The 27,799-nt window shown below is 40.3% G+C and overlaps 3 protein-coding genes and 1 long non-coding RNA gene across 5 annotated transcripts; 3 read left to right on the forward strand and 1 right to left on the reverse strand.

Annotated features, from left to right (window-relative positions):
• Positions 1-808: 808 nt before the first annotated feature.
• LOC127361603 (uncharacterized) lies at positions 809-6,069 on the forward strand. The gene is made up of 5 exons (XR_007884315.1): positions 809-897; positions 1,094-1,128; positions 1,223-1,731; positions 3,625-3,683; positions 5,157-6,069. It is a non-coding gene; the product is annotated as an uncharacterized LOC127361603 (long non-coding RNA).
• A 2,952-nt stretch (positions 6,070-9,021) lies between these two features.
• On the forward strand, positions 9,022-13,540 carry LOC127368356 (homeodomain-interacting protein kinase 2-like). Its single transcript, XM_051409133.1, has 12 exons — positions 9,022-9,243; positions 9,351-9,545; positions 9,649-9,830; positions 9,940-10,063; positions 10,341-10,451; positions 10,549-10,632; positions 10,748-10,908; positions 11,353-11,466; positions 12,196-12,336; positions 12,657-12,770; positions 12,963-13,108; positions 13,216-13,540. Exons 1-12 carry the CDS (start codon positions 9,022-9,024, stop codon positions 13,332-13,334), a joined length of 1,713 nt encoding a protein of 570 aa, XP_051265093.1. The 3' UTR covers positions 13,335-13,540.
• Positions 13,541-15,453: 1,913 nt separating this feature from the next.
• Positions 15,454-22,551, forward strand: trnau1apb (tRNA selenocysteine 1 associated protein 1b). 2 transcript variants are annotated; one of them, XM_051396209.1, is made up of 9 exons: positions 15,454-15,652; positions 16,435-16,532; positions 17,582-17,681; positions 18,549-18,601; positions 18,953-19,081; positions 19,569-19,685; positions 20,430-20,736; positions 20,851-20,896; positions 21,458-22,551. In XM_051396209.1, exons 1-9 carry the CDS (start codon positions 15,617-15,619, stop codon positions 21,592-21,594), a joined length of 1,023 nt encoding a protein of 340 aa, XP_051252169.1. In that variant the 5' UTR covers positions 15,454-15,616; the 3' UTR covers positions 21,595-22,551. The 2 variants fall into 2 exon arrangements, with proteins under 2 accessions (XP_051252169.1, XP_051252175.1); XM_051396215.1 differs by having other exon boundaries at positions 20,854-20,896.
• Positions 21,615-26,913, reverse strand: fitm1l (fat storage inducing transmembrane protein 1, like). Its single transcript, XM_051396233.1, has 2 exons — positions 25,455-26,913; positions 21,615-24,192 (listed from the first exon to the last, which is right to left on the reverse strand). Exons 1-2 carry the CDS (start codon positions 25,631-25,633, stop codon positions 23,517-23,519), a joined length of 855 nt encoding a protein of 284 aa, XP_051252193.1. The 5' UTR covers positions 25,634-26,913; the 3' UTR covers positions 21,615-23,516.
• Between the last annotated feature and the right edge of the window lie 886 nt (positions 26,914-27,799).

Raw genomic sequence — 27,799 nt, forward strand, 5'->3', positions numbered from 1 at the left:
TGGCCATCAGACTACTTCCATTTGCACTCCACTCCATTTGCACCGTTTTACTGTTTTGCACTGTTTACTGTAGCTTTATATTTTATCTTTTATTTTATTTTTAATTCTATTCTTAAGGTTAGGGTTTTTAATTTTAGTTTAATGTATGTTTAATGTATGTTTTGTGTTTTGTATGCTACTGGATACTTGAATTTCCCTCTTCCCTTCCCCATCTATCTATCTATCTATCTATCTATCTATCTATCTATCTATCTATCTATCTATCTATCTATCTATCTATCTATCTATCTATCTATCTATTAATAATACAAAAAAACCCAAACATCTAAATTCTTAATGAAAACAATGTAGTTCCTCATCTGGAGAGAAAGAAATGGAGAAAGTAAGTAATTCAACACATTTCTTAATAATGTCATTATTGTTTTGAAAATAATAAGTTGATCTAGAATGCAGTCATAAAACTGCTGCTGTCAGATACAAGTGCAATTAAAAGTAGTTGTAAAGTTTAGATCTTGAAAAATAGGAACCAATTAGAGCCCTAAATGTTGCATGACTTCTGCTTTTATCCCTTAGTCTTTCATTGTATAGTACATAATGCCACCCCCAGGCCAGATATTTACCACAGCCTCTCTGTCAGTGGGATGCTTGAATACTGTTTGCTAAAGGTGCATGTTTGTATTTCTGAAGGCTACAACAAAAGATTGTACTGATTGATATCTTCTTTGTAGACTAGACTATGTCTGGTGTGTCACGATAAAATGCCATATGGTCAACACCCACATCATGATGACGCAGGTGAAAAGGTAACCTGCCCTTCCTACTGACTGACCTGAAAACAGTCTAAAAGAAGAATTGTTGGCAGACAGACACTGACTGTCGATGGGATTTCTCTATGAGGTAAATCATTTCAATTTTAAGTATTTAAAGTATATTTTATGTGTGTGTGTGTGTGTGTGTGTGTGTGTGTGTGTGTGTGTGTGTGTGTGTGTGTGTGTGTGTACGTACTGCATTATATATATAAAATACTAAATAATGCTTTGTGACAATGAGGTGAAACTAATGTAATTCTCAAATATCTCATCTGCACTGACAGTGATGACTTTTAATCAAGCACAGAGAGTCAACTTGGTAAGTTCATTTTGAGAAGGGGTTAAGGGATTTAAGAAGGAGGTTCACTATATTTTTACAGTCACACTTACTTCTAATTGTCATTTTATTACAGACATGGGACCAAATGGACTACAAATGTGGACACCACAATTCTTCCAAGTGTGTTTGGGACTGCTCTGGTTGCTTGTTTAACCCTTCAGTACTTGACTGAATTCATTCTGAATGTGGGCAGTACTCAAAGGTAATAACAACTACTGTAGGAATCAAAGTCATGAATACAAAACTGAGAGGGCAGGAAAATTACAAAGTTCATTCTGTTGGACAAAAAGCTGAAAGATGATGACCATCACAGCTACAACCAGTACTCAGATGAGGGACAGAACAAGAGGAGGCAATAAGCCCGGTACACCACAGAACTGTACAGAACTATGGGTTCTTCACAGATTTGCAGCTTTGATTCATGGAGGGATCACACACAGTTCGGATCTCATTTTAAGAAATGGAGTCTTTTTATTTTCTGTGGAAGCAACTAAAGAAGATTCATCAACACATATCGGACATCCTTTTTACACAGCCATGTCTTTACAATCAGAGTGAAACAACAGTAAAGGATAATTTCAGGTAAGCTGGAATCCTTTATTTTATTCCTTCAAAGTAGGGCATTCAGGACTGCTGCATTTCAGTAGTCCTCAGATAATCCCCAAAACTTGTTGATGATTAATTACAGGAGATATAAATAGATTTTTTTCCCATCCAATAAAAATGATCGATTCTTGTAAAATGATTGTTCAAACAAATCTAATGTTCAACATCAACCAAAATTCTGTCCACTTTCACTTGCTCGAAGACCATCTCAAAAGCTCTGAATAGCCGTCTATGATCCATGATTACAGCGCCGCTAACTGTTGTTACTGCAGCGTCTTAAACTGTAGGTGGACAGCGTCGACTAGTGGTGCTGATACCAAACGTAATTACGTCACGATTCACTTCCCATTGACGTGATCTGTCAGCCATACTGCAAGACGTCAAAATTAAAAAAAACTATCTCGTGTTCACAATGGTAAGGTCATCTGTGTTATCGTATTGTTTAAAATGTTTCTATACAATACTTAGCAGTGAATCAACAGGTTGTTAATTTTGCCAACAAACCACCTTGGTCGACTTTCAAGCCGACTCTGATGCGGATCGTTTAGTATGTAAAGACCACATGGTCATGTTCCTTTAGCACCAGTTCAAAAGCTAAACTACTAAAAATCTGTTGATCATGAAAGTATGTTCTGGCGATATAATACACTTAAAATCCATCTTTATCAGCCATGGCTAATATAGATTAGATTTCTGAATACGCAGGACACGTATGCACATTAGCATTAGCATTTGCTAGCATTAGCATTTGCTAGCATAGCACGTTCATTGAAGTGTAACTTTGGTATTTTTAAACCTGAACCTTATTTTCCCATGTTTGGGGAAATGAGTTTGAATGAATGAAATGAAGAATGAATTTAGTCCAGTATTACGTGAGAGAGCTGCTGCCTGCAGCCGTGAAAGGGGCTGTAATATGAGCCTTGCAAGCAATTGCGCTCCGTCAGGAAAGTGTACCTTAGTGTTATGTAAAAGATTGTCATTGTTATGGCTGAATATTTAGCTGATTTCGACAATGTGGGTGATCGTAGATTCGAGCTGTAATCATCCAATCAGTAAAGAAGAAGGGTAGATTACAAACACTCATTTCCTTTGCTGGTTGTTTGGGAAGCCTAAAGAAAATGTATTATATTTTTATTAATTAATACATATGATTGTATGTTTAAATTCTAGGTAAAGTTGAGTGTATCAGTTGAGTGTATCAGCCATTTAAAAGGTAGAGTGTTCATTCAGGCTTGAAAAAAACAGCAGGTGACACAGGCAGTGCTCTCTTATGCCCTTTGAACGTAGAAGATACAATGATAACATGTTATGGACAAGTTACATTTGTAACATGAAACTGTTTCAGTTTAACACAGTGCAGTCAGGTTAACTATAGATTTCTTTGAGCTAACACACCACTTGCTAACAGAATTGTTAGCGTGGCATATAGAGTAGCTATGTGTTAGGTCCTTTGTGTTCTGTGTTTACAGACACCCACCCATTAAACTACAGGAAATTCGAATATGAGTAAAATCATCACCAGTATATAGGCTGAGGGCTGGAGCTGCATTTTCAGTTGGCAGTTACTTAAAGAGGAAGTTTTGTGCTTTAGAGTTGCCCAGAGAGCAATGTTTCACAACCTTTTTATATGTGACACCTAAAAACAAAGAAAAATCCACTTTTGCACCCTTGTTAAGCTGTGGTTGCATTCCTCCACCAGTTGAGACCAGTTCCATCCAAAAAAATTAGTTTGTTTAATGTTTTAGATTCCTGAAGTAAAATCAGTCATTCGCAAGAAAAAAGGAAAAGATTAGAGTAACATCTGCTGTTAATCATCTAATTACACCTTCGATTGACTGTGCTGCCCCTTGTGGTGCTTCTGACCCCCAGGACAGGAACCAGGACCCAGCTGTTGCCGGTGCGGGATTGGACCACACCACTGCCACCAGGTAATTGCCATAGTAATGTGCAGTGTAGACATTGTTCTCCAAGATACTTGAAGGTCTCTTAGAAGGTCTGTTAGAGACTGCAGGTTAACTCAGTGTTATATACTTCATTGAGCCCATGAAAAGATATCAGATTGGGGCCCACCACCACAGATCACACCAACCTGCACAGTTATTGTAATCACACTTTTCAAAGCTTTATATAACTCTACCTTTGTAGGCGTGCAACTGTCTTGTAGTGCAGTACTTGCTGATGATATTTACTGATGAGATCTACTGCCTTCTTTTACAGCCTAATGTCTAATTTTAAAGGTTTAGTGTGTAACATTTAGGAGGATCTATTGTCAGAAATGGAATATAATATTCATAGTTATGTTTTCATTAGTGTATAATCACCTGACAATAAGAATCGTTGTTTTCGTTACTTTAGAATGAGCTGTTTATATCTACAGAGGGAGCGGCTCCTCTTCTACTTCTAATACAAAAATAAAATTAACCAAACCCCCTGCAAATATCCCAACTGAAATGTCATTCAACAGTTGGGAGTAGGGCTGGTTGATTGATATTGGGTATGGGAATGGGGAGACAGAGCTGCTGAGCCTAATGTTGTATCAGGCAGGGGCAGGAACAACTGATTTAGTACAAATAGTTAGCAAAAGGTTTGCCTGCATTGATTAAATGTTGGCTAAAGAGGAGCACATTGTGAACACTTTGTGAACATATTAAAGGCCCAGTGTGTAGTTGCAACTCTGCTGCTTCATCCTCACCTTCTAAGCATGAAGGAGAAACTATGGTGGCCAGTGCCCCAATATACCACCAGTATTTGGTTTGTCCCTTCTGGGCTACTGTAGAAACATGGTGGTTCAACTTGACGGACTCCAAGGAAGTCATCTGTAGATATAACAGGCTCATTTTATGTTAATAAAAACACAATAATTCTTACGTCAAGATTTTATGCTAATGTGCGTAATTTTTTTTGCATTGTTAGACTCTTCAACAAATCTCCCCAGTAAAATGTCCTTTTTATTGAATCCTTCCAGAAGAATTGCAGAGTGCAGGGACCTGAGCAGGACAACATAGTTTCTCAGTCAGTCAGTCACATTTTTTAGTTTTAGTCTTAAAATGTATTTAAAAATTAGGAAAATTAATATAAGGTAGTCAAGAAATAACCTTGTGTAATGAATTAATTTAAACATGTACTTATAGTCTGAGTATCAGTTTAAGTCTATCTGGTAGAAAAGGTGGAATTTGTGCATTCTGTCAGCACTGAGGTTTTTAGAGATACAATGTTTTGGTTAGCCAAATGCTGGAACAGAATGGATTCTGAATATTTTGGTACTTGTCCATATTCAATGTGTTACTATCACACTGATGTTTTATTTTGCAAACTAATTTCCTCATCTATAATGACCATCCAAACACCATGAATAATCATTCTTCAGTCCTGTTAACTGACTCCCTGCTGTCTGTTTTCAGGGCCAACAGGACCAACGAGGATGGCGGAGAACATCTGGCAGAGCGTCAGCCTGGGCACCCAACGCAGACCTGGAGAAACCGGCTGGTTGAGGTTCTGCTGCGTAGTACAGCTAACGGCCTCTGTACCTTAGTGTTTGACGCTCTGAAGCCATGGATGGTTGAGGCCCTGCAACCTTGGATGCCTGAGGCTCTGGGGCCCCGGGCAGCTGAGATGATTGTGGATCATGTGCTCTCATTGGCTAAGGTTCAGGTGGACCTGATGGCTGAGACTGTAGCCCGTTGGGCTGCTGATAGAGTCTGACATTGGGAGCCATGACAACCACATCAGGCAAGTACATTTAAGTTCATTAAAGGCTCAAAGGTTATGAGGCAACAGGGTAGCCGGAGCACAACAGGCAGGAGAGGCAGGTAGCAGAATAGCTAGCAGTACAAGCAGGCTCACAAACCCAATGCTGATTGGTCACATGGCAAACAAACCAATAGCAGGGAAGAGGCTAGCAGGCTGAGGTTCAGACTGGACACTTCTGAACTAAAACTGTACGAACACAAGTCATATAGAATTGAATTAAATCAATAAATAAACATCCTCAACATTATTTTGACCCTTATGTAAATATACTGTGTAATGTAATCAATGCAGTTTACATAAACCAATGGAATGTGAAATCAACAATGTGTTTGAAAGCTGCAAAGCTTAAAATGATTAAATATTCTACAAATACATCTGTTTGTAATAAGTCTGCTTTTCTCAGGTCAGTTATATTACATATACAGAGAACCCTACATTAACTGTCTCTCTCCTTGTACACAGGTGGAGTACACCTGGATGAAGACCCATAATGTCCATTTAGAATGCAAAATGAATTGTAATTCAAGATGAATTATAATAGAAATAAATGCATTTTGAATTTTCTTCAGTCCTGTCATGTTTTGTCACACAGCTTAGGTTTGAAGGTGAGATAAGATGTGAATCAAGCACAGAGGACAGTACATTGATCACACTGATGATACACACACTGTAAGACACCCTACAAATGTAACAGATCAAATAGTCACATCAAAAAGCTTCAATGTTCATTATGGATCATAAAAGTGTGTTTCAATAAATATAGTGTGCCATATGACTCCTGCCTCTGTATCAGCCAATGAATGTACATGTAATCGTGCTATGTATTTATAGTAGTCAGTGAGCTAAGCTTACTCTGTGTCTCCATCACTTGATGTCATTCACATTAATGAACAATACAATAACATGAAACCCTTTCACATGCAAACATTGTGTTGGCTCATACCTCCACAGTCTGTACATTGATGTACAATAATTAGTCTACACAGTTGTGTTTATAATGCCTATGTGCAGACATCAAACAGGTCAGTAATGTCAATCACTAATAGGATCATGGTTTCAGGTGGCTGTCACTGGTTATGTTTTTTTTAAATTGTGTGAAGGTGCGTTTTAATCTCTGATGGCACTCCAGCAACAATTTGGTCAAGCAGGCTAGTCTATCACTGTCTCAGCCTTGACATCATCTTCTATAGCACGGCTGCTTTCATTTAATTTAGGTGTCAGTTGTGCAGTGCATTTTGCTGTTACTGGTTGTTTTAAAGCAACATGCTTTTATTTCTTTAACTCACCACTGACATTACATCATATTACATTTGATTGTGATTGGAAGGCCCGCTATGATCATTTTGCACTGGGGCCCGGCACTGACTGTGTGTGTAGTTTTTTGTTTTTTAAAAAAATTTCAAACACATGCATATATATGTATATATATATATATATATACATATATAGGAAATAATGTATATATTTGTACATTTAATCAAATATTAAACCAAAATAGTTAAATAACAATTAACTTACATACATTTCACCCAGAGGAAGAACAGAAACAGCTTTATATTCAGCCTGTTTTTGGACTTTGTTATCCTAACTGAAGCTGAAGAGTATTTTCATTTTTTTGAGCCTAGACTTTTATCTACTGCATTCATGTACAGTTGTAGGATTCAGTTGCTTTGCAGAGGTTATAGGTTTAACACATAGACTGTACAATTACATGACCACTGACAACAGGAAAATTATTTTACAAGTTCATTCATTAGCAATGGCACTTTTTGTCCTTATGCATTTAGATACAAGCATTTACTTGTATTTTTTATCACTTTTACAAATATACCTCTATGTATACAAGTATCAACACAAATTGTGGATTTCATTTTATGTTTTATCTTATGGACTATGTTTAGGCTGAACATGTGAGTGAAATATCTGATATTATATATATGAGAAAATACTCGAGTCACAACATAAAACTCATCCGCAGGACTGTAGCTGCCATTTCATTTTTGGCCCTTCTGGCTCGACAGTTAGAATTTCATACATTCAGTGATGGATAGGAAACTGACTGACTGCAATCTGTAGTGTAAAGCAGACAAGACGTAAAATGTACAGCGTACAATCCTGTCAAGCTACACCACCTGTCTGTGAGTGCAAGTATGTAACATATATGATAGTGTAATGGTTAGTACTCTACACACTGAATCCAGTGATCTGAGTTCAAATCTCAGTGGGAACTGCTTTTCAGGGCAAGTTTAGTGAAATGAAGGAAGGATTATTCCTTACCTTCTTGCAAACAATATGTCGTAAGCATATCAATAAAAATGCATAATGAAAATAGCTGCACAGAATAATATACTCATCGGGAGCTTCCATACATTTCAACACATTAGTGTGGTAACTTTTTTTTAATAAATGATGAATCTGCGTGGTCTTAAAGTGCAAATCACGACGGCACTTAAAAGCCACCGTACATTCAGTGCTATTCAGTACTCATAGGAATGAAGAGTAGATTTTGGTTTCACTGTCAGCCGGAAACCTTGTATCCCCAGTTTTGGGATAATTATGTGTATTAATTGTGTTTTTTTTGCTCAAAATGTAAAAATGTTCCGTTTTTGTTTAGTTTTATTTTATTCTCGAATACGGATTTTACTTGCTAACATATACTATTTTGTCACAGCCTGCAGAAAATCTTCCAATATTGATGATTAACCTGCTCTCAGATCAGTTGCAGCAGTACATGCTCCTACAAGCTGAGAACATTCTCCAATAACTGAGACAAACAAAACAAAATGATTGATGACCTCTCTAAACCAGGACTGTTTAGATACGAAGCTGTACTCGAGTGAAGTGAATAAATGCTGTTGGTTACTTTTCTCATTTGGTTTAAGAACTTTAGTGAAAATAAACTAATTTGCATATTTGGAACCATGGAACTACACACACAAACATTTGGATTGTAGACATGATACTCTAGAACCTTTTTACTGAGTACAAGTGGACAGAGAAGAAGAGTTGAATCTCAAACTAAATCAACCTCTGGACGAGTCAAACCAACTCAACCAACTGGAAATCTTTAGTGACACAGGTAAACCACTGTTTGTTGCTCCCTGCTGTACAGAAATGTGTTAAAAATATTTCAGTACAAAGTGTAGTTAGTTCATACTCAGTTTGACTGCTGTTTAAATGATTAAGTAATGCAGTTGTAGTGAATCTGCATGTGTGTGTCAACTCCAAATGTATCTTACATTTATGAACTTGAACTTAAGTCCCTGCAGCTGCTGGGGAATGCATTCAGTTTGGATCAGATCTCAGACACACAGCTCCACACTGAGCTGTTTAAACATGACAAAATCACACAGACAAAGGGACTCAAAGTAACCTGTGCTTCTCTTTGACCCATGTTTCCATTGTCATGCTCTCTTAAGACTGACCATAACCCTAACCCTAACCCTAACCTTACTCCTACCACACCTACAGTATATACCCCTATCCCTTACGCTAAGCTCTGCACCAACTGGCGAGATGTATTTGTACAGTTCATCGGATAGCTCATCATCCAGTTCATCTGACAGCAGCCGCTGCCCCAGCATTCTCCGTGCTATGTACCCGCTCCCCAGCAACTATAAGCTGGTGTCATTTCTGGGTGAGGGAGGCTTTGGAGATGCGATCAAATGTGTCAAAAAGGACACCAATGAGACTGTTGCTGTAAAGGTCCCTCACTATGGCTGCAGCTTCAAAGCTGAAGTAAGTCCCTTTAGTCATCAGAATGTTCATATTGCTTTTATCTAAATATCATAAAGTTTTGAAAGTGTCAACAAGTAAGCATCAAACGTCTACTGTGTTGTCTCTAGTTGACTCTACTGAACTTCCTCATGGAGAAGAACCTGGACAAGTGCAACATTGTCAGGTTCATTGACTTGCTCAAGCTGGAGGACGAGAGAACTGGTCTGGCCTTCGAATTGCTGGATGAGAATCTTAGCAACCTTTTTTTTCAGAGGAACTTTACCCCTTTGGATTTACATGAAGTCAGGAGTGTAGTCCAACAGGTATGGGAACAGTTGGCATTAGACTCAACACTAAAGTGAAAGAGCTATATCAGCATTGCTTTATTTTCTGAATTTCACTGATGACTGATCTCTGTACTTGCAGATGGCCACGGCATTGAATGCCCTGAAGATGGCTAGAGTGATCCATTCAGATATAAAGTTAGACAACATCATGGTAGTGGATCGCAACGCGCAGCCCCTCACAGCAAAGCTTATTGACTTTGGATTGGCTTTTCCAGCTTCTTTAGTGAAGCAGGGTGCCATTCACCAAACGTTGCCCTACAGGTGAGCTACACAGAAACATAAATCATATATAGTTTGTAGGATACTTCTGCCATCAGCTTAAACATGACAGTCTTCCTCGTCCTGTGTTCTACCTTTGTTTCATTTTCAGAGCTCCAGAAATTATTTTGGGACTTCCAATTTCAGAGGCCATCGACATGTGGTCTCTGGGTGTTGTGATGGCGTTCTTGGTGCTTGGCAACGCTCTCTTCCCTGGGGAAACTGAGTATGATACAGTAAGTCATTTATTGCCCCCTTTTTCCTTTCTTCATATAAGATCTAGCACTGCTGGAGGACTGGCCTCACTTCCTGAAAAACTGTTCATCTTTAATGGTCACCTCATCCTTTACTAGTACATGTGGACATAACCAGTCACAGACTTTTACATAATCCTATGTTACATGAAGTAGAATATTTGGTGTGCTGTCTGTATTTATATTTTAGAAGCATTTCTGGCAGATGTAAAGAAATTTGTACTTTGAAAGATGCTATAAATTTGTGTTCTGTCTTCAGATACTATATATAGTGGATCTCCTGGGTATACCTCCAGAACATCTTCTGAGAGCTGGGATATACTCAGACAAATATTTTATAAAAACATTTTCTGGTCGCTGGAAACTGAAGGTAAACAAGGTCCTCCTTCACATTCTCTTTAGTTTTCTACTAGTTAATCAGTTAAAGTGATGAAAAGCTGTCTGAAATTGACATGACCTTCTTTTAGACACGCAAGGAGTACTGGAGAAGAGGCACACCTCGCACCAACTACAAGGCCTACCAGTTCCACAAACTGGACGAAGTGGAGATGGTAGGTGTTTAAGTAGATTGTGCAGTAGCTGCTGAAAACCTTCCTCTTTCTCTGATTCTCTTTATGTGCATCTTTACTTACTCCATTTCTAATTGTCCTTTGTTTCCCACATTAGATGCCCCTGGACAACCTGAATAAGGTGGAGCCCGATGAAAGGAAGGAGTGCATTGACCTACTGAAGGCAATGCTTCGGATGGATCCCAGTGAGAGGATTACACCCGGTGAAGTCCTCGCTCATCCGTTCATCACAAGGGGCACCGTCCACCATAGCTCTGAGTAAGTGTCAGGAGTCTTATTGAGAAATCTTTATTTTATTGCTTTGTATACAGATGATCAGAGTGTATACACATATGGCAAGTTGATTCATCATCTACTAGACTGACAGTATTCACATGATCAGCAGTTTATGCCTGTGCCTAGTTAAAGTTTTGAAATTATGATTGAATTGATTCGATTAGAATTTTGACTAGTCTTAATGTAATGAGAGATGTCTTCCAGAACTGTTATGACTCCAAATGGGATCTGAATGACTTCATGATAAATGCATTTGAAGTTTTCTAAAATGGAAATGGTGATAGTCACATAAAACCTTTTATATATTAAAACTGCTTGCCACAATAGTAAATAACTAATTTCTAATTGGATGACAGATTACAAATTTAAATATTGGCATACCGCTGTTCCTGACCATAAATATAACAGTATGACTTATTCCTTCAGCAGCAGTGAAACTTTAGAGTCCAGTACACCCAACACAACTGAACCTGGGACCATTGAGACAGCTGAACCACTCACCACCCATGCTTTTGAGACCAAGGAGAGCGAGCCTGACGGGTAGGTTTCGACTACTCAATTTCTTTCTACAGCAGTTCCATTGTTTCCTTTGTGCTAAGAAAACGGTGACCAGACCTCCTGGCTATTCCAGTATGTCCCAGTCTCCCAAGTTCCAACAAACATATGTAAAACACTAAATAGTCCCTGTTTTCACCACAATTATAATAATAATTGTAATATTATACTTGTTTCAGCACTTTCATGATCTGTCCCACTCATTATTACCAAACCCCATATTCCAAACTGTTACTGTCTGTAAGTGTGTCAATCAATCAGTGTGTCGTTGTCAAGGCTGTATCCTATGAGTCATAGGTAAGCATCATAGGCTCTTTCTGACAGTATGCTAACAGTTAACTGTCTAAACTAAACTAAGGAAAGGGGAAACCCTAACCTGTTGAAACCAAATTTCAGGTGTAAACCTATTGTGATGTCACTCATTGGTTTGTGGAGTACTGTTTTGAAGTCTCGAGGTCGGCAATCGTTTTTTTGCAGCCAGCAGTGGTGATGAACTGAGTTGAGTTGCTCTCATCGGCTGTGCTCTCAACTCGTCCATTAAAGGAAACAATAGTGGCTTACCTGGTCACACACTTTCCTGCATTACAGATAGATTACATTTGACTGGTCCAAGTGTAATTAGAGATGTCTTCCAGTACTGTTCTGACTTACAATTTTGAATAGTGGCATACTGCCATTCCTGACAATGAATATAACAGTGTGACATTCCTTCAGCAGCAGTGAAACTTTAGAGTTAAGCACCCCCAAGACAACTGAACTAGCAATCAACAGGACAAAGGAACCTGAAACCAACCAGGCAGCTGAACCACAAACCACCCAGGCAACTGAGCTCAACAAGAGCAAGGCTGTGGACGGGTACGTTCTGACTCATCAATATCCTCCTCTCCTTCCTTCAAGATGGCGTTGGCTTCACTTCACAGACCCAGAGGTTCTGTCCACTAATTATATGCCGTCAATGGTTTCAGCAGAGCTTGGCAAAAACCCACCTTACATTACTCCATTGCCTCCTCTTTAGTACCCCTCACATGTTGTTTAATTTAATTGTCTGTTCACAATTGTTATTTTGTAGTTTAGGCAACATTTATCACTTTCCTAAGAAATAGAACAGATTGAAGAGTTCCTAGTCAGCTGTCTGTTGTTCATTTAATTAAATGTTATGTGTCTTAATTTCGCAGCTCAAATGGATTTCATGAATCACCACTTTATCCAGGTGTCATCTCGGTGCAGTCTGCACCACCTGAACGCTGTCTGAGGTGGGATGAGGACAGCTTGGAGCAGAGTGAAGCCAGGTGAGATGATTTCCTCTGGACATCAAATCAGTCATCAGATAGCAGGAGAGGAATGGAGAAGTTAGGCCACCATTGGAGCAGATTAGGAAGTGTGTCTACATCATCACATGTCAGGAATCATATATATTAACTGTGTGTGTGTGTGTGTGTGTGTGTGTGTGTGTGTGTGTGTGTGTGTGTGTTTGTTTTAAGCTCTTTGGATAGCCTGGAGGACCTCTCCGACAGTGGTCCAGTGGAGTACTCTGAGGAGGTTGAAAGTGACCTCCCTCTTCTTCTCCTTTTATCTGAGGACTGTAGCATTGAGCAGGAGCCCACAGAACTCACTGACACCACATCTGGTAGGAAATGCTCTCCTCCACTTGAGTCTGAACTGTTACAGCTCTTTCAAATTGTTGTTAAATGTAGCGAGGACAGTTGAGGCATTTGATGTGCTTTGGATTTTCAGAAGACACAGACCCTGAGAGGAGGAAGGAGAAGAGAAAGAGGAATTGCTTCAAGCGCTCCTTCTGCTGGATGAGGAGGACACTCTGCATCTGTGTCAGCGCCAACAACGACGAGGGCTAACAGCACTGTGAAGGTTTTCCAGCACAACAGCTCACACGGGAAATACGGAGAGAAGTTGTGCTGTAAAACTTTAATAGTTGTTGAGGGCAGCACGGTGGCCTCACAGAAGCTCTGTTCCCTTCTGTGTGGAGTTGCATTCTCTCCCTGTGTCTGCGTGGGTCTAAGTTAGGTTGATGAAACCATTCAATAAATACTTAAAAAAATAAGATCTGTTTCATGACATCTAAATAAGCAAGGGCAACCATGAACATATTATATATATATACCTGTCTTTTAATGCCAGGAGTTCTTATCATGTAGATTATCACATTCAGTAACTAGTTGTGACATCACAAATCCTGCTGGTAGGCCCCGCCCCTTAAAAATCTGCTTTTCAGTGAGCACACAGAAACTTTCCACTTTCAGCAGATGAATTAGAATTAGATTGGTTAGCGCTGTTCTACAGGTTATACTATGACTGTCCTGTTCTATTCATTATGAGGAATATCCTTCAGACAACAAATCAGTCCTGACTGGAAACACAACAGCTAATGAATTACTACACTACGATCACTATAGCTCAAATCATTCATACACTCTGCTAATTTTGCTAAAGACAAATTGTATTAGCTCATGTAAATTAAGCCATACAGTTAAAAATATAAATGCAAGTCTTGTGATAATCAAATTAAATTCAGTTAATAGAAAGATGAGGACACATTAATAGATTATAATATAAGGATGCTGGTAGATTTTTAAGCAGCTAAAATAGATCAGTCAATTTTGACTAACAACACAAAGTTAGCTAGCATGAAACGAAGAGCAGAAGGGATAATAAAACCTCTAACACAGACAAACAAAACAAAAGTAATTAACATCAACCTAACACAACAGAATGGTTGAATGAAGTATAATTATATGTTAGCTGAAGTCAAAAGCTAACAGCTAACAGCTACAGTAATCAGTTCTTTAGTTAAAGCTGAATCATTTTTATCACATTAAGACTTCCTTTGGACATTTTAAGAACACATCTATGAAGACTGTGGTGTATGGACATGGGTCCAAGTAGGTTTTAGAGTTCCTCAAATAGTTTATAGTTGATCGAATAGTTTATCCAATCACTCTCTACCAGGCGAGCTCAATCAGTCAAATGACTAGAATATTTAATACAGTGACAATATTTAGTTTTATTGAAAATGGTGTTCTAATATTATTTCAAGGGGACTGACAACTTATACGTATATTATATATATATATATTAGTTGAATAAAATAGGCTGTATTTGTTTTACTCAAGAAATGTTTAAGTTAAATAATGTATAAATAATTTATTATGCCCACCCCTTTAACATCTATTTAATGCTATTGTTGGCACACGTCATACATTTCTTATTGTAGATGACTGACTATACCTGCTACAGTTACATATCATATATTGCTGGATTCAGCACAGTCAGACTTTTCTAACAAATCCTGAGACACTCCCAGCCAAAGCTAACTTAAAGTAAATGTATACATTCAACATAGACCCTCATATTTAATACTTCTGCCTATTGTACTTCTGTGTTTGTAGTACTTTATTTCCTCAGTGCATCAAGATATCCACATTCTCTTTTTCAGACATGTATATGGGCCCCCTGTCCACTTCCACACCAAATTTGGGATCAATCAGAGCTTAGATTACAAAATGACATGGGTGAAGGTGTATGGTCTCCCATTCAGCCTGACTTTAAATTTGGGGTGTGCCACTATATCTCTCAATGTAACCACTTTTGCAGTAAAATATTTTTATACAAGAATCTATTTCATATATGGGAGACCTTGGAGAAAATAAAAAACATTGTTGTGCTTTGTTCTACCTCCGGTAGGGGTATCTCGACAACTAAAGCACTTTCCCTCCAGCCTGGAGTCAAACTCTGTACAGACAGCACTCAGACAAACAGCACACTGTGGGAACGACAACAAACACATATTAGCGTGCTATATTAACATGTAAGTAGAGTTTAGCTTGTTAGCATGCATTAAGGATGTAACGGTGATGTAATAATGTTTGTTGTGTCAGGTTTCATAGAAATATCTCAGGTAATTACAGTTATGTGAGTTCCGCCCGCCGAGAACTGCATTTCCCTCGCGAGAGCGCGCAGGCAGAACACCGGAAGTATCCGGAGGAGTTTGAGACGGAAGAAGAACCGGGATCGAGGTGTTGAGAACTTTTAACATTGTAACTTTTCACTTTTTACACTCTGTCTAACTGTTACCACCTGCGGACGTCTCCATAGTGCCATCTCCGTTCCACACTTCAAGATGTTTAACCGACAGACGAGCCTGTGGATGGGTGATGTATGTCCGAAGTCTCTTTCTCTCAGTGTGGGGACGTTAGCTTACCGTTAGCCTACCGTTAGCTAGCTACGCGTGCTGGTTGCTAGCTTGGTTACGTTAAATTAGCTCGGATACGTGACCCCTGTCGGAAAAGGTTAGGCTAACCTCTGTTGAGAGCAGTAATAGTACATTGTCGTGCTCGGAATGATTCACCCAGCGTCCCTCACGTCCACAGCATCGTCTCCGCCTTGTAGCAACCGTTAGCTAGTGGAGTTACTCGATGCGAGCTAACGTTAGCTTCATCGGTGGAGTTCACATATAACGCCATTATGTGAAACTGCACCGTGTAACGTTAACTAGGTGAAGTAACGTCACAGAAAAGTAAACGGTACTCCAGCGATTTAAAGAAGACCCCAAACTCCAGTGAGTAGAGTGTGGAGGGTGTTTTCATTCAGGAAGTCAGAGCTGTAAGTTAATGTTTGTGAAGTGAATCACACAGGATTGATAGTCAGCCTGATTGTAACTGAACGCAGCACGAATATGTAGTTAGCTAACGTTAGTTAAATGGTTAAATACTTAATGATTATAGCAAATCTGCACTGAAGTGTAACCTTTGCCCCCCCCCCTCCTAATTTGTGTTTCTTAAACAGGCCTTTTATTTTTTGAGGTTAACAAAACACTGTTTAGCATCTAGCAGAGGTGGAAAGCCCCATTAATCATACTCACTCTGTCATCATTTGATGAGCGTTTGGTTTTGGTTCAAATTGAATGTGTTGCATTTAAATGTCTTTCTGTGTGCTTAGTTGGACCCGTACATGGATGAGAACTTCATCAAGCAGGCCTTCAGCGCCATGGGAGAGTCACCGTTTGGAGTCAAGATCATCACTCACAGGATAACAGGGTAGATACACACGCAGCTTCTGTCATTGGAACCCTGTACGGTTGCATCCTCAGTTATATTGACTTATACTTTTTAACAATGTATGCCAGTTTTTCTTTTATATACCAAAAACACATTTCTTGTCTTTCTACTGCAGTGTAGTATGGATGTATAAGAGTGCTGGACCTCCCTGAGGACTGTACGAAAAATCAGTGTTATCACTGTACGAAGGCACAACGTTATCAGTGCTATTTTATGGAGAAAATATTGTCTGTTCTCTATGACGTCCTCCCGTTGCTCCGCCTCAACGCAGCGAACTGCTAATGTAGCCGCCGTTAACCGAAATCATTGCTAACAGTAATGTTAGATGCTGTTAGCTCATGCAGCCAACGTTAGCTGACTGCCCCAGGATAGCAGCAACCAAAACTGACAACTAAACACCTCTGTACCCTGTTGTCAGCTGTAGTCACTGGGAACTCCCAGTCCCAGCAGAGTCAGCTAATGAGTCCACTACCCTGCCTGACTCTGAACGTAACACACAGCACAAGCACAAACATGTTTAGTAGAGGTAGACTCTTCAGGCTCTAGCTCAAGTGTTAAGTGTTGACTGACCTCCATTATAAATAACTACTGTAAGTGGTTACACCAAGTGTTGTTTTAAGACAAGCCTGTAGCTCACCCTTAAGCCTTGGTCACTCTACATGACTTTGAGACATGACTGATTTCATCAGGAGTCCTTTTTTTAATCAGTAGTTTATACATACACACACAAAGGGCAACCGTTTACGGCTAATTAGTCTAATCAGCCAAAGTCAGTAATTAATACACACTTTATTAAACCGTTAATCAAACTATAACTAATAATTAACAGCAGGTAATGTTGTATGTACTTATTTAATGTTTCTGTAGTGGTAACAAAATGTTACAAATTATACATTTAAACCATTTGAACTAAACTAAAAGTGTGTCGGTATTAATCAAAATGTGACAGCAGGTTTGATGGCACAATGATCTGTGTGCAGTTGCTGTTTTAGAAACAGTTTCCTCTCTCTCTCCATTCTCTGGTGCAGTGGTTCAGCAGGATACTGCTTTGTGGAGCTGGCAGATGAAGCAAGTGTAGACCGCTGCGTCCAAAGACTCAACGGAAAACTGGTTCCTGGATCAAACCCGGTTAGTTCTATGGTGTAATTGCAAAATACTTACTCATATATCTTTGATGCAATCCTTACTGTAATATATCATTGTTTCTCCATGAATATAAATAAATATACTATTGACAATTTAATACTGCCTTCCTTTTTTTCCAGTATTAGTTACGTTATCAAGCAGTATTTAATTGTTGATTTGACTGTGGATAGTGGAGCTCAACTAGTCTTGGTCCTCTTTTGTTCCAACAGTAACTCGATAGTATTTAATGTTTATGAATCAATATACGGCTGTCATTTTTCTCTGTAAACACACCAGATTCTTGTTAATACATTTGTTAAATGTGCCAAATTAGTTTGATTTGCTTTTTGTTCACTACTACTATTGTGCTATACCAGAGAATTTAACCAAATCCTCTACAAAGAAGTAATACTCAATAGCACAGCACAGATACTGTTAAGTGCAACCTTATTGTATATTGGCTGTAGTGACAGAAAGTCTATTTAAGGGTCTGGTGAAACATATAATGCCAGCTTGAAACTTATGTCTCAGTGTTGTGTAAAGTTGTGAGCTTTAGCTGCTTGCTGCTGGCCTTGTGAGTTGGCCAAGCTACTGGGCTCCCCTGTCCACCGGCCTGTATCTGCTGCTGAAGGTGGCTGAGAGGCTGCTTGTACATGAATGTACTTTGTTTGAAGCTGGTGAATAGAGTCTCTGGTAGGAACTAACTGAGGAATGGGCTAAAGGCTGGTCTGGGTGGTGGAGGTATGTAAACCCAAATAACAACCATAATAACTCCACTCTTTATTTTCAGCAATATCAGTGCTATACTACACGTCTTTGGTGTTTGAGGTCGGCTTAGTGTGTGTGTGTTTTCTCTCTTCCCCTGTGCAGCCCCGGAAGTTTAAGCTAAACTATGCCACCTATGGGAAACGGCCAGAGGCAGGGTAAGATATTCACTTTTAACTTTTGCTTGTTCTTTATTTAAATACCTCCTCCAGACATCTATTCAGACAGTCTGCTTGGAACAACGTGTGTCTGGTGTGACACCCCCCCCCCCACACACACACATTTTTTCCACATTCAAATCCTTAAAGTCATGTACTCCTTCTACCTCAATAAAAGGAAGATGTCTCCTCCTTCACTGTAAAGTCCATATTCAGTGGATGTGCACTGGTGGATCACACTGCACGAGTTGCATACTGGTCCAGGACTGACATCCTAACTATTTGTGATGTCACAAATGTAGTAATGGTAATACAGTAAGAACATTTGACCGAGTGTTTTACTTCTTTCAGGCCGGAGTTCTCAGTGTTTGTGGGAGACTTGGCCTCTGAGGTGGACGACTTCCAGCTGCATCAAGTTTTCAAGAAGTATCTTTCCTGCAAGGGAGCCAAAGTGGTTACTGACCAATACGGATACTCCAGGTATGTCAGCTCTTAGAGGTGGACCTGACCGTGATGTGGCTTCAGAAATGTTAAAAGTATTCAGTTTGACATCAGATGAACTACATATTTAATTTCCTTGGTGTGTTATGTGTAATATTCTGCTTTGAATATTATTGTAAGAAATATACAATAATATAAAATGTGTCCTGCTTTCTTTGTTGTAATGATTATTTAGATAGCAGTGCTATGGACGTTGAACACCAGTGCATCTTCATCTATTTTCGAAAAAGGCTGAAGAAATGTTTCTTACCGTCTTATGCTAAAACTATTGTTTTCCCCATATAGGCTAAGCAAGAGCAACTCACAATTCAAGTGATGCTACCTCATGTTAAAAAGTAAAACAACAAGTTTCAGTTCTACCATAATAATACCCATTATATTCTGTTTCTCATAAGTGGCTTTTAAATGCCAAGTATGGAGTGTGTGGTGGTGTGGAGAGGGGGTGTAACTGCTGTTTGACTTGCAGAGGTTACGGCTTCGTCAAGTTTGGTGAGGAGAACGAGCAGAAGAAGGCGATTGAGGAGTGCCAGGGCACGATGCTGGGGGGAAAGCCGCTCAGGCTCAGTATCGCCGTGGCAAAGAGGTAAGACGCTGAACAGGAAACATGATGGAACGTGGCAAAATATCCAGACTGTACATTTTCTCCCACAATTTAATGTCCCTCAGAATAAAACGATGTAGTCGAAGTTATGAGAGACAGACTAAAGGATGGTTGCACCAGTGACTCGATGGATCAATGGAATAAATCGTTAGAATACTCGATTACTTACTGCATCTTAATGAACTGCTGCCCTATTTTAATCTTTTCACAGGATTTGTCGATGGTAATAAAAGTAAAAAGTATGGTCAGCTTTATCCTTTTAATATTAGGGCTGGTTTCAAATTGGGTGTTAGGCATGTGGGTTTATTTCCTGCCGAGTTTATCATCTTAGCAGTGGTTGAAGAATTCAGGTCCTTTACTAGTGCAAAAGAAATGCCTCTACAAATAACAGCCTACATTCCAAATATTATTTGTGCATAGTGATAGTATGGATTAGATGTACTGTATCTGAATTGAGAGTACTGCATGTATAGAATGACCCCTCAGAGTTGGATTATTGATATAGTAATGTTTAAGTATATTAATATATTACACAGGAAGAGTCAACAGTACTTAATCTGCACAATACAAGAACAAAGCAATATTGCCCTCTGAAATCTGGATGACCCTGTAGAGGTACATCTGTCTGCACAGCCTACGTTTCCAATAACTGCGCCGCATTATAAGGGTTCTTCTCTAAATTCCAAAAACTGTTAATGAAACGTTGTTGTCTTCGTTGTGTTGCAGCCAGAAGATGAGCAACTACCATGGGGGCCAGGGCCAGAATTACCATAGCAACTACAACCAGTCCCCGTCCAGTTACTACGGCACCAATAGCAGCGGGGGCCAGGGGGGTTACTACTCTCAGTGGGGTGGCTACGACCAGTACAGTGGCTACAACAACACCGGCTATAACAGCGGCTATGCCAGCGGCTACAACAGTGGCTACAACTACAACTACGGGCCCTATGGATACCCCCCACCAGGCCACGTGATGCCACCCCCTCCCATGGGGTTGCCACCCATGTCCACTGACATGTCTGGAGCTGTAGAGGTGAGGGAGATACTTTGACACCCATGCTTAAAGGACTTTTCAGGACAGGGCTTTTCATTCATGTGACACACTTATACTTTCAGTGTCTCTGAAATAATGTTTGTGTTTCCCCAGCAGGGCCATGAGGAGACTGGGGGCATGGAGGAGGAAAATGCAGAAGGTAAGGCCCTTTAGGAGCGGTAGCAGTGAACACCTCACTGATTCAATCTTGATAAATCCACAACTTCAGGGTTGTCTGGTGCCACAAGGGTAGGGCTGTACTCAACGCATTTCTTTTTACATTAGAAGTATTTCTAATTTCTATTTGACGGCATCATCTGTGAAGAGCAAGTAAAATCAGTGGCTGAACGAGCTAGATGATGTGTGCAGAGAGAGGGAGTGGCGTTGGCGAGGACAAAGCTGCGTATCAGTCAAATAAAACCTTTATTTTGATAGTTTCACAGCATTCTAAAGCACCAATAAAGAGTTCCGCACAACCCTGTGGGAAGGAGCCACACTTTATCCTGCCACGTGTGTGTGTAGCTCAGACACACCAACCTGCAGCTCTTTATAGACGCAGTCTCAACATGTGCAGTATTTCAATGTTTATTTTAGAATTTGAATGCCAGTGCTATGAGCGAAGCCCTAATTTGCACTGTAATTTGTTTCATCTTTTGATTGCATGCACACATATCTACCTTGTACTGTGGATGTGTACAAATCATTACTTGTTATTTTCCAGAGCCCATCCCTGAATGTGACGTGGAGCAGTGGAACAAAGATTTTATGCAGCGCAGTGAGGAGCTCTACGACGCCATGATGACCTGTCACTGGGAACCCATGGACTCAGTTGACTCACCCATCCCATCTTTTTCTTGATAATTCTTACTGTTCCTATCCCCCCCCCCCCCAACCTTAAATATTTCATTTTTTTATGATTTTGTACTTCCCTTAAATCTGCCATGGTCTGATATCACATTGACCCCGTCACAGAGACATCTTCAGTCCACTGTCTGTACTGTAACTGACTGAAGGCTGAGAGTACATCCACATGTACTTGTTCCTCTCCAAGTACACACAAATATTCACTCGATTTTAATGTTTACCATGTTGGTAATATTCAAAAAGTTGTTTGATAATCAGTGAAGTTGCTACCATGAGCTCCTCGATACAGTGTAGGGATGAAATGCTGAAGCAGCCTTCTCTGCTGTTGACTGGCACACAGTAGCTGTAGCAAACTGAACGCGTGTCAGTATTTCAATATTTAATGATGTCACTGAGGAACAAACTCCACTGTCTTACTTTTGTTGATCCATGTTGAAATGGTGACACCAGCAAAAGCTAACTTTGTTCATTGAGTATGTCCCTGGAAGAACAGATTGTCTTCTCAAGACAAAACTTTAAAATATGCCTTAATTATCATTGGCCATGTACGTCCTCTCAGTCTAGGATGAACTAGAATGACTTTGTATATACAGGATAACAGTCTTGTTCATTTTTAATGAAGAAACTTTCCTCAGTTTTTCTGATAGATTTAATGGACATTATGTGGGTAGAAGTGAACATAGGGAGTTGACCCAACAGTAATCAACCACAAATGTAATTTATCACTGTTTTCCAGACAAGAAGCTCTGTGTCTTTCTATATAATAGATGAATGGTACAACCTCTCCATACCTTTTGAGCGCTGTGAAACTGCATGTATTCATTTTGTGAGGTTGACAGCTGATCTGCTGTATCAGATGTCTAGGCCACATTTACCCTCTGACGTCTGATGTTTTTGTATATATTTTCTTTCTGCAGGCGATTTATCAATAAAACAAATTTAGGAGGAAAATGCTCCATTGTCTTCTCTTTATTCAGGTGGATTTTGGTTTTGTGAAGTTGTGCTCAGGAGGAGCAGTACTTTGAGGTGAATGTACATGGTAATCAGTTTTCTTACTTTGTTTGGGTATTTGTGCGTCTATCTGTTTTATTTGGTATATTTTTTTATCCTTGGTTTTCATCTTTTTCTAATTCTGCCTCCAATGTTTCCTCAGCATACAAATAGTCTGAGTGGTTGATTAATTCTGGTGTGTTAACCATGCTAACCATTTTTTATTTTAGGATGCTAATTAGCATGCTAACATATGCTAATTGAAAACTGAAGTACATCTCAGGCTGATGGGAATTATATATTATATTTAATTATGAACCCAGGTATTGGACAAACTGAAAGTTTGACACGTAAAACTAATGACATTCCCATCATCCTCAGCTGTACTTTGTGTTAACTGCTAACATGTCATAGCATGCTAAGATGCTGAATATATCTGCAGAACATCAGCATGCTAGCATTATAATGGGTGCATGTTAGCAATGCTGATGTTTACATTTATCTCAAAGCACTGGTTTATGAAAGTACAGCCTCACACAGCTGGTAGCATGGCTGAGCACCGCTGTATGTAGTCCTATAATATCTGATTTAGTGGTTGGCACATACCCATCAAATCTTTTCAGTTTTTCTGCATTGTAAACCAATCTGCAGCTGTGGGTTCAGTAAAGTCTCAAACATTTGCAGCCTAATTGGAAACCGCTGGCTCTGCTGTCACCCACTGTGACTCCCTGATACGATGGCACAGAAAACCCCAGCATGCATTAGAAAACTGCGTGTTTGATGACACATTTTGAAAGCACAGTTTGTCTGTTTCTACAGGATTTCCTGAACAGGTTTTGTGTTTGTAACTGAATCCTCAGTCATCTTCACACAACCTCCTGCTAATGATCTAAAACATCTGTCTTTGTTAACATCTGTTCTTTCAGTTAATTGCGGTGATCGTGGCTCAGTTTTGGGTTCTCTGCCTCAGCACTGCTGGTCTTGGTGTTGAGCAGTCCCAGTCCAGGCCTCCCGGGGCAGCACCAGCTGGGTCCCAGGCGGTACCAGCCCTGGTACAGTACCCTCCAGCTCAGACACCCCAGAGCGCCCCCTAGCAGCTGTGTGGGGAACTGAGGGAAGTAAGCCAAGAGACAGAGCAGCAGAAAGATCCAGAGCCCAAGCAGGAGAACACAGAACAGAAAGATGATCCTCAGGGGGGCATCTGAGATCCCACCTAGGTTCAGATAAGGTCCAAACACTGCTGTCTCCTCAGCCAACAGCAGGCAGCACAGACACAGGAGGAAGACATCTTCTGAAACTTCATAGCCCCTCCACAGCATCCCAGCTTTGAGGCACACAGACTTACTCTCCCCTTCTCGCAGCACCAACAGAGGCCCGTTGGCGACCTCTGGGTTGGCGGCTAAAGGCTCGTAGCAGCTTCCCGTGGCGTTCTCCAGAAGGTCCAGGAGTTTACAGAAACCGAGCCACAATCCCCCAGCCACCCCGAGCCGAGAGAGGTGACGCATGGAGAGAGAGAGGGAGCGGCGGATGGAGAAAGAGAGGAGGAAGACGAAGGAGCCGACAAAGACGCAGGTCCAGCCCCAACCGGAGCGCAAGAACATCCTGGAAGGAGGAGACGTGTCGTGGTTAAACATCATTACATCACGTTCATTTATGTGATGGATTGGCGCTATGCAAATAAAATAGAATTGAATTAACAGACAAATTAGTGTGATTGTTTAAAAGCCATTGAAAAGATCCTCTAACAGGAAATAACCTCAATAAAATAATTGAATCTCTCCTTTTACACAAACTTTTTGCGGTTACTGAGTTCACTATTTGGGTTCATTGTACAGCTGAGTATAACATGAAACATCCATAAAATATGTCACATAATCAGAGCTTATCAGTTTACTAAATGATAGAAAAGAGAAAACACAACTTCACTATTCACTACTATATTCACGCAGCAGTATGTTCCAAGTTACACTTTAATACCAGCGTATGTGTATCACGTCCTGTAAGTATGAGGCAGCATTCTTTTCTGGCATAGGTTACTAACTGCCAGAACAGTGCAGATTAATACATAGTGTTTACTTGATTATGTAGTATTAGCAGGCTTAGGGATGGGGAGTAATGGATTTCATGTACCTGAGTTATGTAATCAGGATACAAAAAAAGTTACTGTAATCCATTATATTTACAGACATTGTTTTATCAGATTACAGTTGCATTTAGTAAAATTGGGGATCACTACTATTTTTAAAGTAACCCTCCCAACCCTGAGTGTTGGTATGTAGTGTGGAATTAGGACACAGCTAATGAGTGCAGTACACCTGCAGTAGAGCAGACCTTAAAGACAAATGCATGATGGTTGGTTTTATGATTTGGTTGGTTTTTAGATTTATCACAGGAAACGGATTAAACTACTCTGCTCCTATGTTTATAGTTTAACGAAGAAGAAATGACTTAAGCGTGTTCAACAATACCTCAGCTTTTAACAAATCAATCACTCTCTCCCTCTCTCTCTCTCTCTCTCTCTCTCTGTCCTTCTGTCTTTACCCCATTCTCTCTCTCTCTCTCTCTCTCTCTCTCTCTCTCTCTCTCTCTCTCTCTCTCTCTCTCATTTTATAAGGAGTTCGGTCTTGACCTGCTCTATTTGAAAAGTGTCCTGAGATAACTTCTGTATTGAATTGGCGCTATACAAATAAAATTGAATTGAATTGAATTGAATTGAACACTGACACGTCATCTAATTGACAGAAATGATTTTCTCTGGCTCAGTTTCCTTTGAGCAGTAACACAGTCTGCATTGTGGGCCTGCTGTCTCTGATGGAGGCAGGCGCACAATAATACCACTGGAAGTAAACAGGAAGCAGCCTCACCTGTAGAGGAAGTGGCTTCTTCTGGCAAAGACGCTGTGCTGGGAGACCCAGAAGCTCAGTGCAGGCCCGAACATCAGCACTGCTGACAGCAACAGGTGGAAGTGCTGCCGGAACACAGTGCTACCCAGGAACCGGGCCGCCAGGTCCGTCAGGACCACCAGCACCGTGTTGAGGAACATCTGGACCCAGAACGGAACCTCTGACCAGATGTCAACTCAGTATTTCTGTATGAAAATGGACTGCTGCTGACTCTGAATGCAGCAGTGTGTTTGTGTAGATTATCCACCTCAGACTAAGTAGCATGCACAGTTTCATGTGATAAAGAGGTAATCCCGTCTAGAATGCACGTAACACGCTAGTTGATGTTGTGGATTACCTCGGTTGCATATGGTAACAGTTCAATCAATCAGTGCAGACTGAATTATATTTTAAGTTTTAGATTGGGTCCATTGGCACATCGATGGAAGATGAATCCAAATCCAGGGATCTAAAGACGCTTGCTGTGTTGTTCAAAATATCTTAAGTCCACTAGTGTTATGGAAGATGAATCCAGATCCTAAGATCTAAAGACGCTGGCTATGTAGTTGAAAATAACTGCTGTCCACTGGTGTTAGCTGCTAGTGTTCATCCACGCGTAGAGTGTACTCCATAACATGAATGAAGTGACAGCTGGACCCTAGCATTCCTCAGATGGCTGCAAATATGTGCACACTGTGAAATCCATCCCGTTGGCACTTCTCCTGACTCAGTAGAGTATATTGTATCTGCTAGTAGCTTCAGTGCACAGTAGTCTAACTGCAGCTCTCAGTTTTCCAGTTTTCACACTTAGGACTGAAGACTTGAACAATGCAACCAAACAGCATCACTGTTACCTGGCAGGTTTTTCTTGCAGCTGCAGTAAGGGGAGTTTCAGTCGTCTCTGACCTTGTATAGCAGGTTTCCCATGCGTGTTTTTCCTGTTTTCCTCTTGTTGTGCAGTGATTATCAACTGGCCACCTCTCGATTGCTGCTGCACATATGGCTGCCAGCGTACTCCACTCAGCGATGGCCGCCGCTGTGTCACCTTGAGAGACGTCCAAGAGTTGTAGCTTCAGGATACCTCCCCTGTTCGAACTATCTCCGCGGTAACTGTAGCGTCTTCGCTCTTCTCTGTCACTGACACCCACTCTCCAACACACACACATAAAAATACAGAGTATGTTCTCGCCCTGTCATAGGCCGCCCGGGCCTTGAAGGTGTCACATTGCTCCTACTGAGATGACTGTAGGGTACAGAAAGGTTGAAGCAATGACATTAAGTCCTCTGTGTTAACATGTGTATCACAGGGTTTCCGACTAATTAAGTTTGAATTGTAAGATGAGCAGTGCCAACAGAAGCAGTGCTACAGAAAAGTCAGGAATTGTCAGCAATGATGTGAAATAAGATGTAATGTGTTGCATTGTGTGTGTGTGTGTGTGTGTGTGTGTGTGTGTGTGTGTGTGTGTGTTTGCATATTAATAGCAGTAACCTTTGTACTGTATCTGTGCTGGGATTCAGCTGTTGCAGCTGTCTGTCTCTGTCAATCAGTGAATGCTAACACACACACACACACACACACACACACACACACACACACACACAACCCACATCTCCTGTCCTTTCTCTCTCACTCTCTCTCTCCCTCTCTCTCTCCCTCAGATATCACCCAGTTACATTTAGTAACATGAACTGACCCTGACCAAAGCAATTCCATCAACTGACCACATAGTCCCCTTAAATCTGTAAATAATGTTATAAGGAGTTCGGTCTAGACCTGCTCTATTTGAAAAGTGTCCTGAGATAACTTCTGTTATGAATTGGCGCTATACAAATAAAACTGAACTGAATTAAATCCACAAAGCTTCCAGGCTCTACACACTGTCTCTGCCTGTTCAGCCACATAGACCCAATTTGCACGTAACAAATGAGTCCCGCTTAAAGGCATATTTGCTTTCTTGCTGAGATGCTGTAAATTAGAACCAGCTAACTTAGCTTTAACCTTGTGAGGCATCTGGACTCGCAAGATCACAAAACCACACAAGAATCCATCTTGGCGGTCTTTTTTGTTACTATAATACCATCGCTCCCTCATCCATTTTGTTTTGTTGTGGCAATATACCTTAGCTTGGCATTTGTTTCCGTGCTGTTTTTGCTCTTTGTTTTCCTTATCAGTGGCTGATTTTCTGATGATGAATTAGTTATCGCTGTTAAAGCAAAGATCATTTCGCAGATTTTTTTGCTTTCCTACAGTGTCCGGAGAGGTGTATCAGGCTCTGATGCCAAATCCCATCTTGGTGCGTATGTCTTGTGTAAGATACTTATACTGT

This window comes from Dicentrarchus labrax, unplaced genomic scaffold (assembly GCF_905237075.1).
Source record: "Dicentrarchus labrax unplaced genomic scaffold, dlabrax2021, whole genome shotgun sequence".
In the NCBI taxonomy this organism is placed as follows: Eukaryota; Metazoa; Chordata; class Actinopteri; family Moronidae; genus Dicentrarchus; species Dicentrarchus labrax.

Bases quoted from the DNA above. Each gene is read 5' to 3' on its own strand.
- trnau1apb (XM_051396209.1), top strand. From the start codon at position 15,617: ATGTTTAACCGACAGACGAGCCTGTGGATGGGTGAT. The intron at 16,533-17,581 runs GTAGATACACAC...TCTCTGGTGCAG, and splicing joins ATCACTCACAGGATAACAGG to TGGTTCAGCAGGATACTGCT. The intron at 18,602-18,952 runs GTAAGATATTCA...TACTTCTTTCAG, and splicing joins GGGAAACGGCCAGAGGCAGG to GCCGGAGTTCTCAGTGTTTG.
- fitm1l (XM_051396233.1), bottom strand. From the start codon at position 25,633: ATGTTCCTCAACACGGTGCTGGTGGTCCTGACGGACCTGGCGGCCCGG. The intron at 24,193-25,454 runs GTGAGGCTGCTT...TCCTCCTTCCAG, and splicing joins AGAAGCCACTTCCTCTACAG to GATGTTCTTGCGCTCCGGTT.
- LOC127368356 (XM_051409133.1), top strand. From the start codon at position 9,022: ATGTATTTGTACAGTTCATCGGATAGCTCATCATCCAGTTCATCTGAC. The intron at 9,244-9,350 runs GTAAGTCCCTTT...TGTTGTCTCTAG, and splicing joins GCTGCAGCTTCAAAGCTGAA to TTGACTCTACTGAACTTCCT. The intron at 10,064-10,340 runs GTAAGTCATTTA...TTCTGTCTTCAG, and splicing joins GGGAAACTGAGTATGATACA to ATACTATATATAGTGGATCT.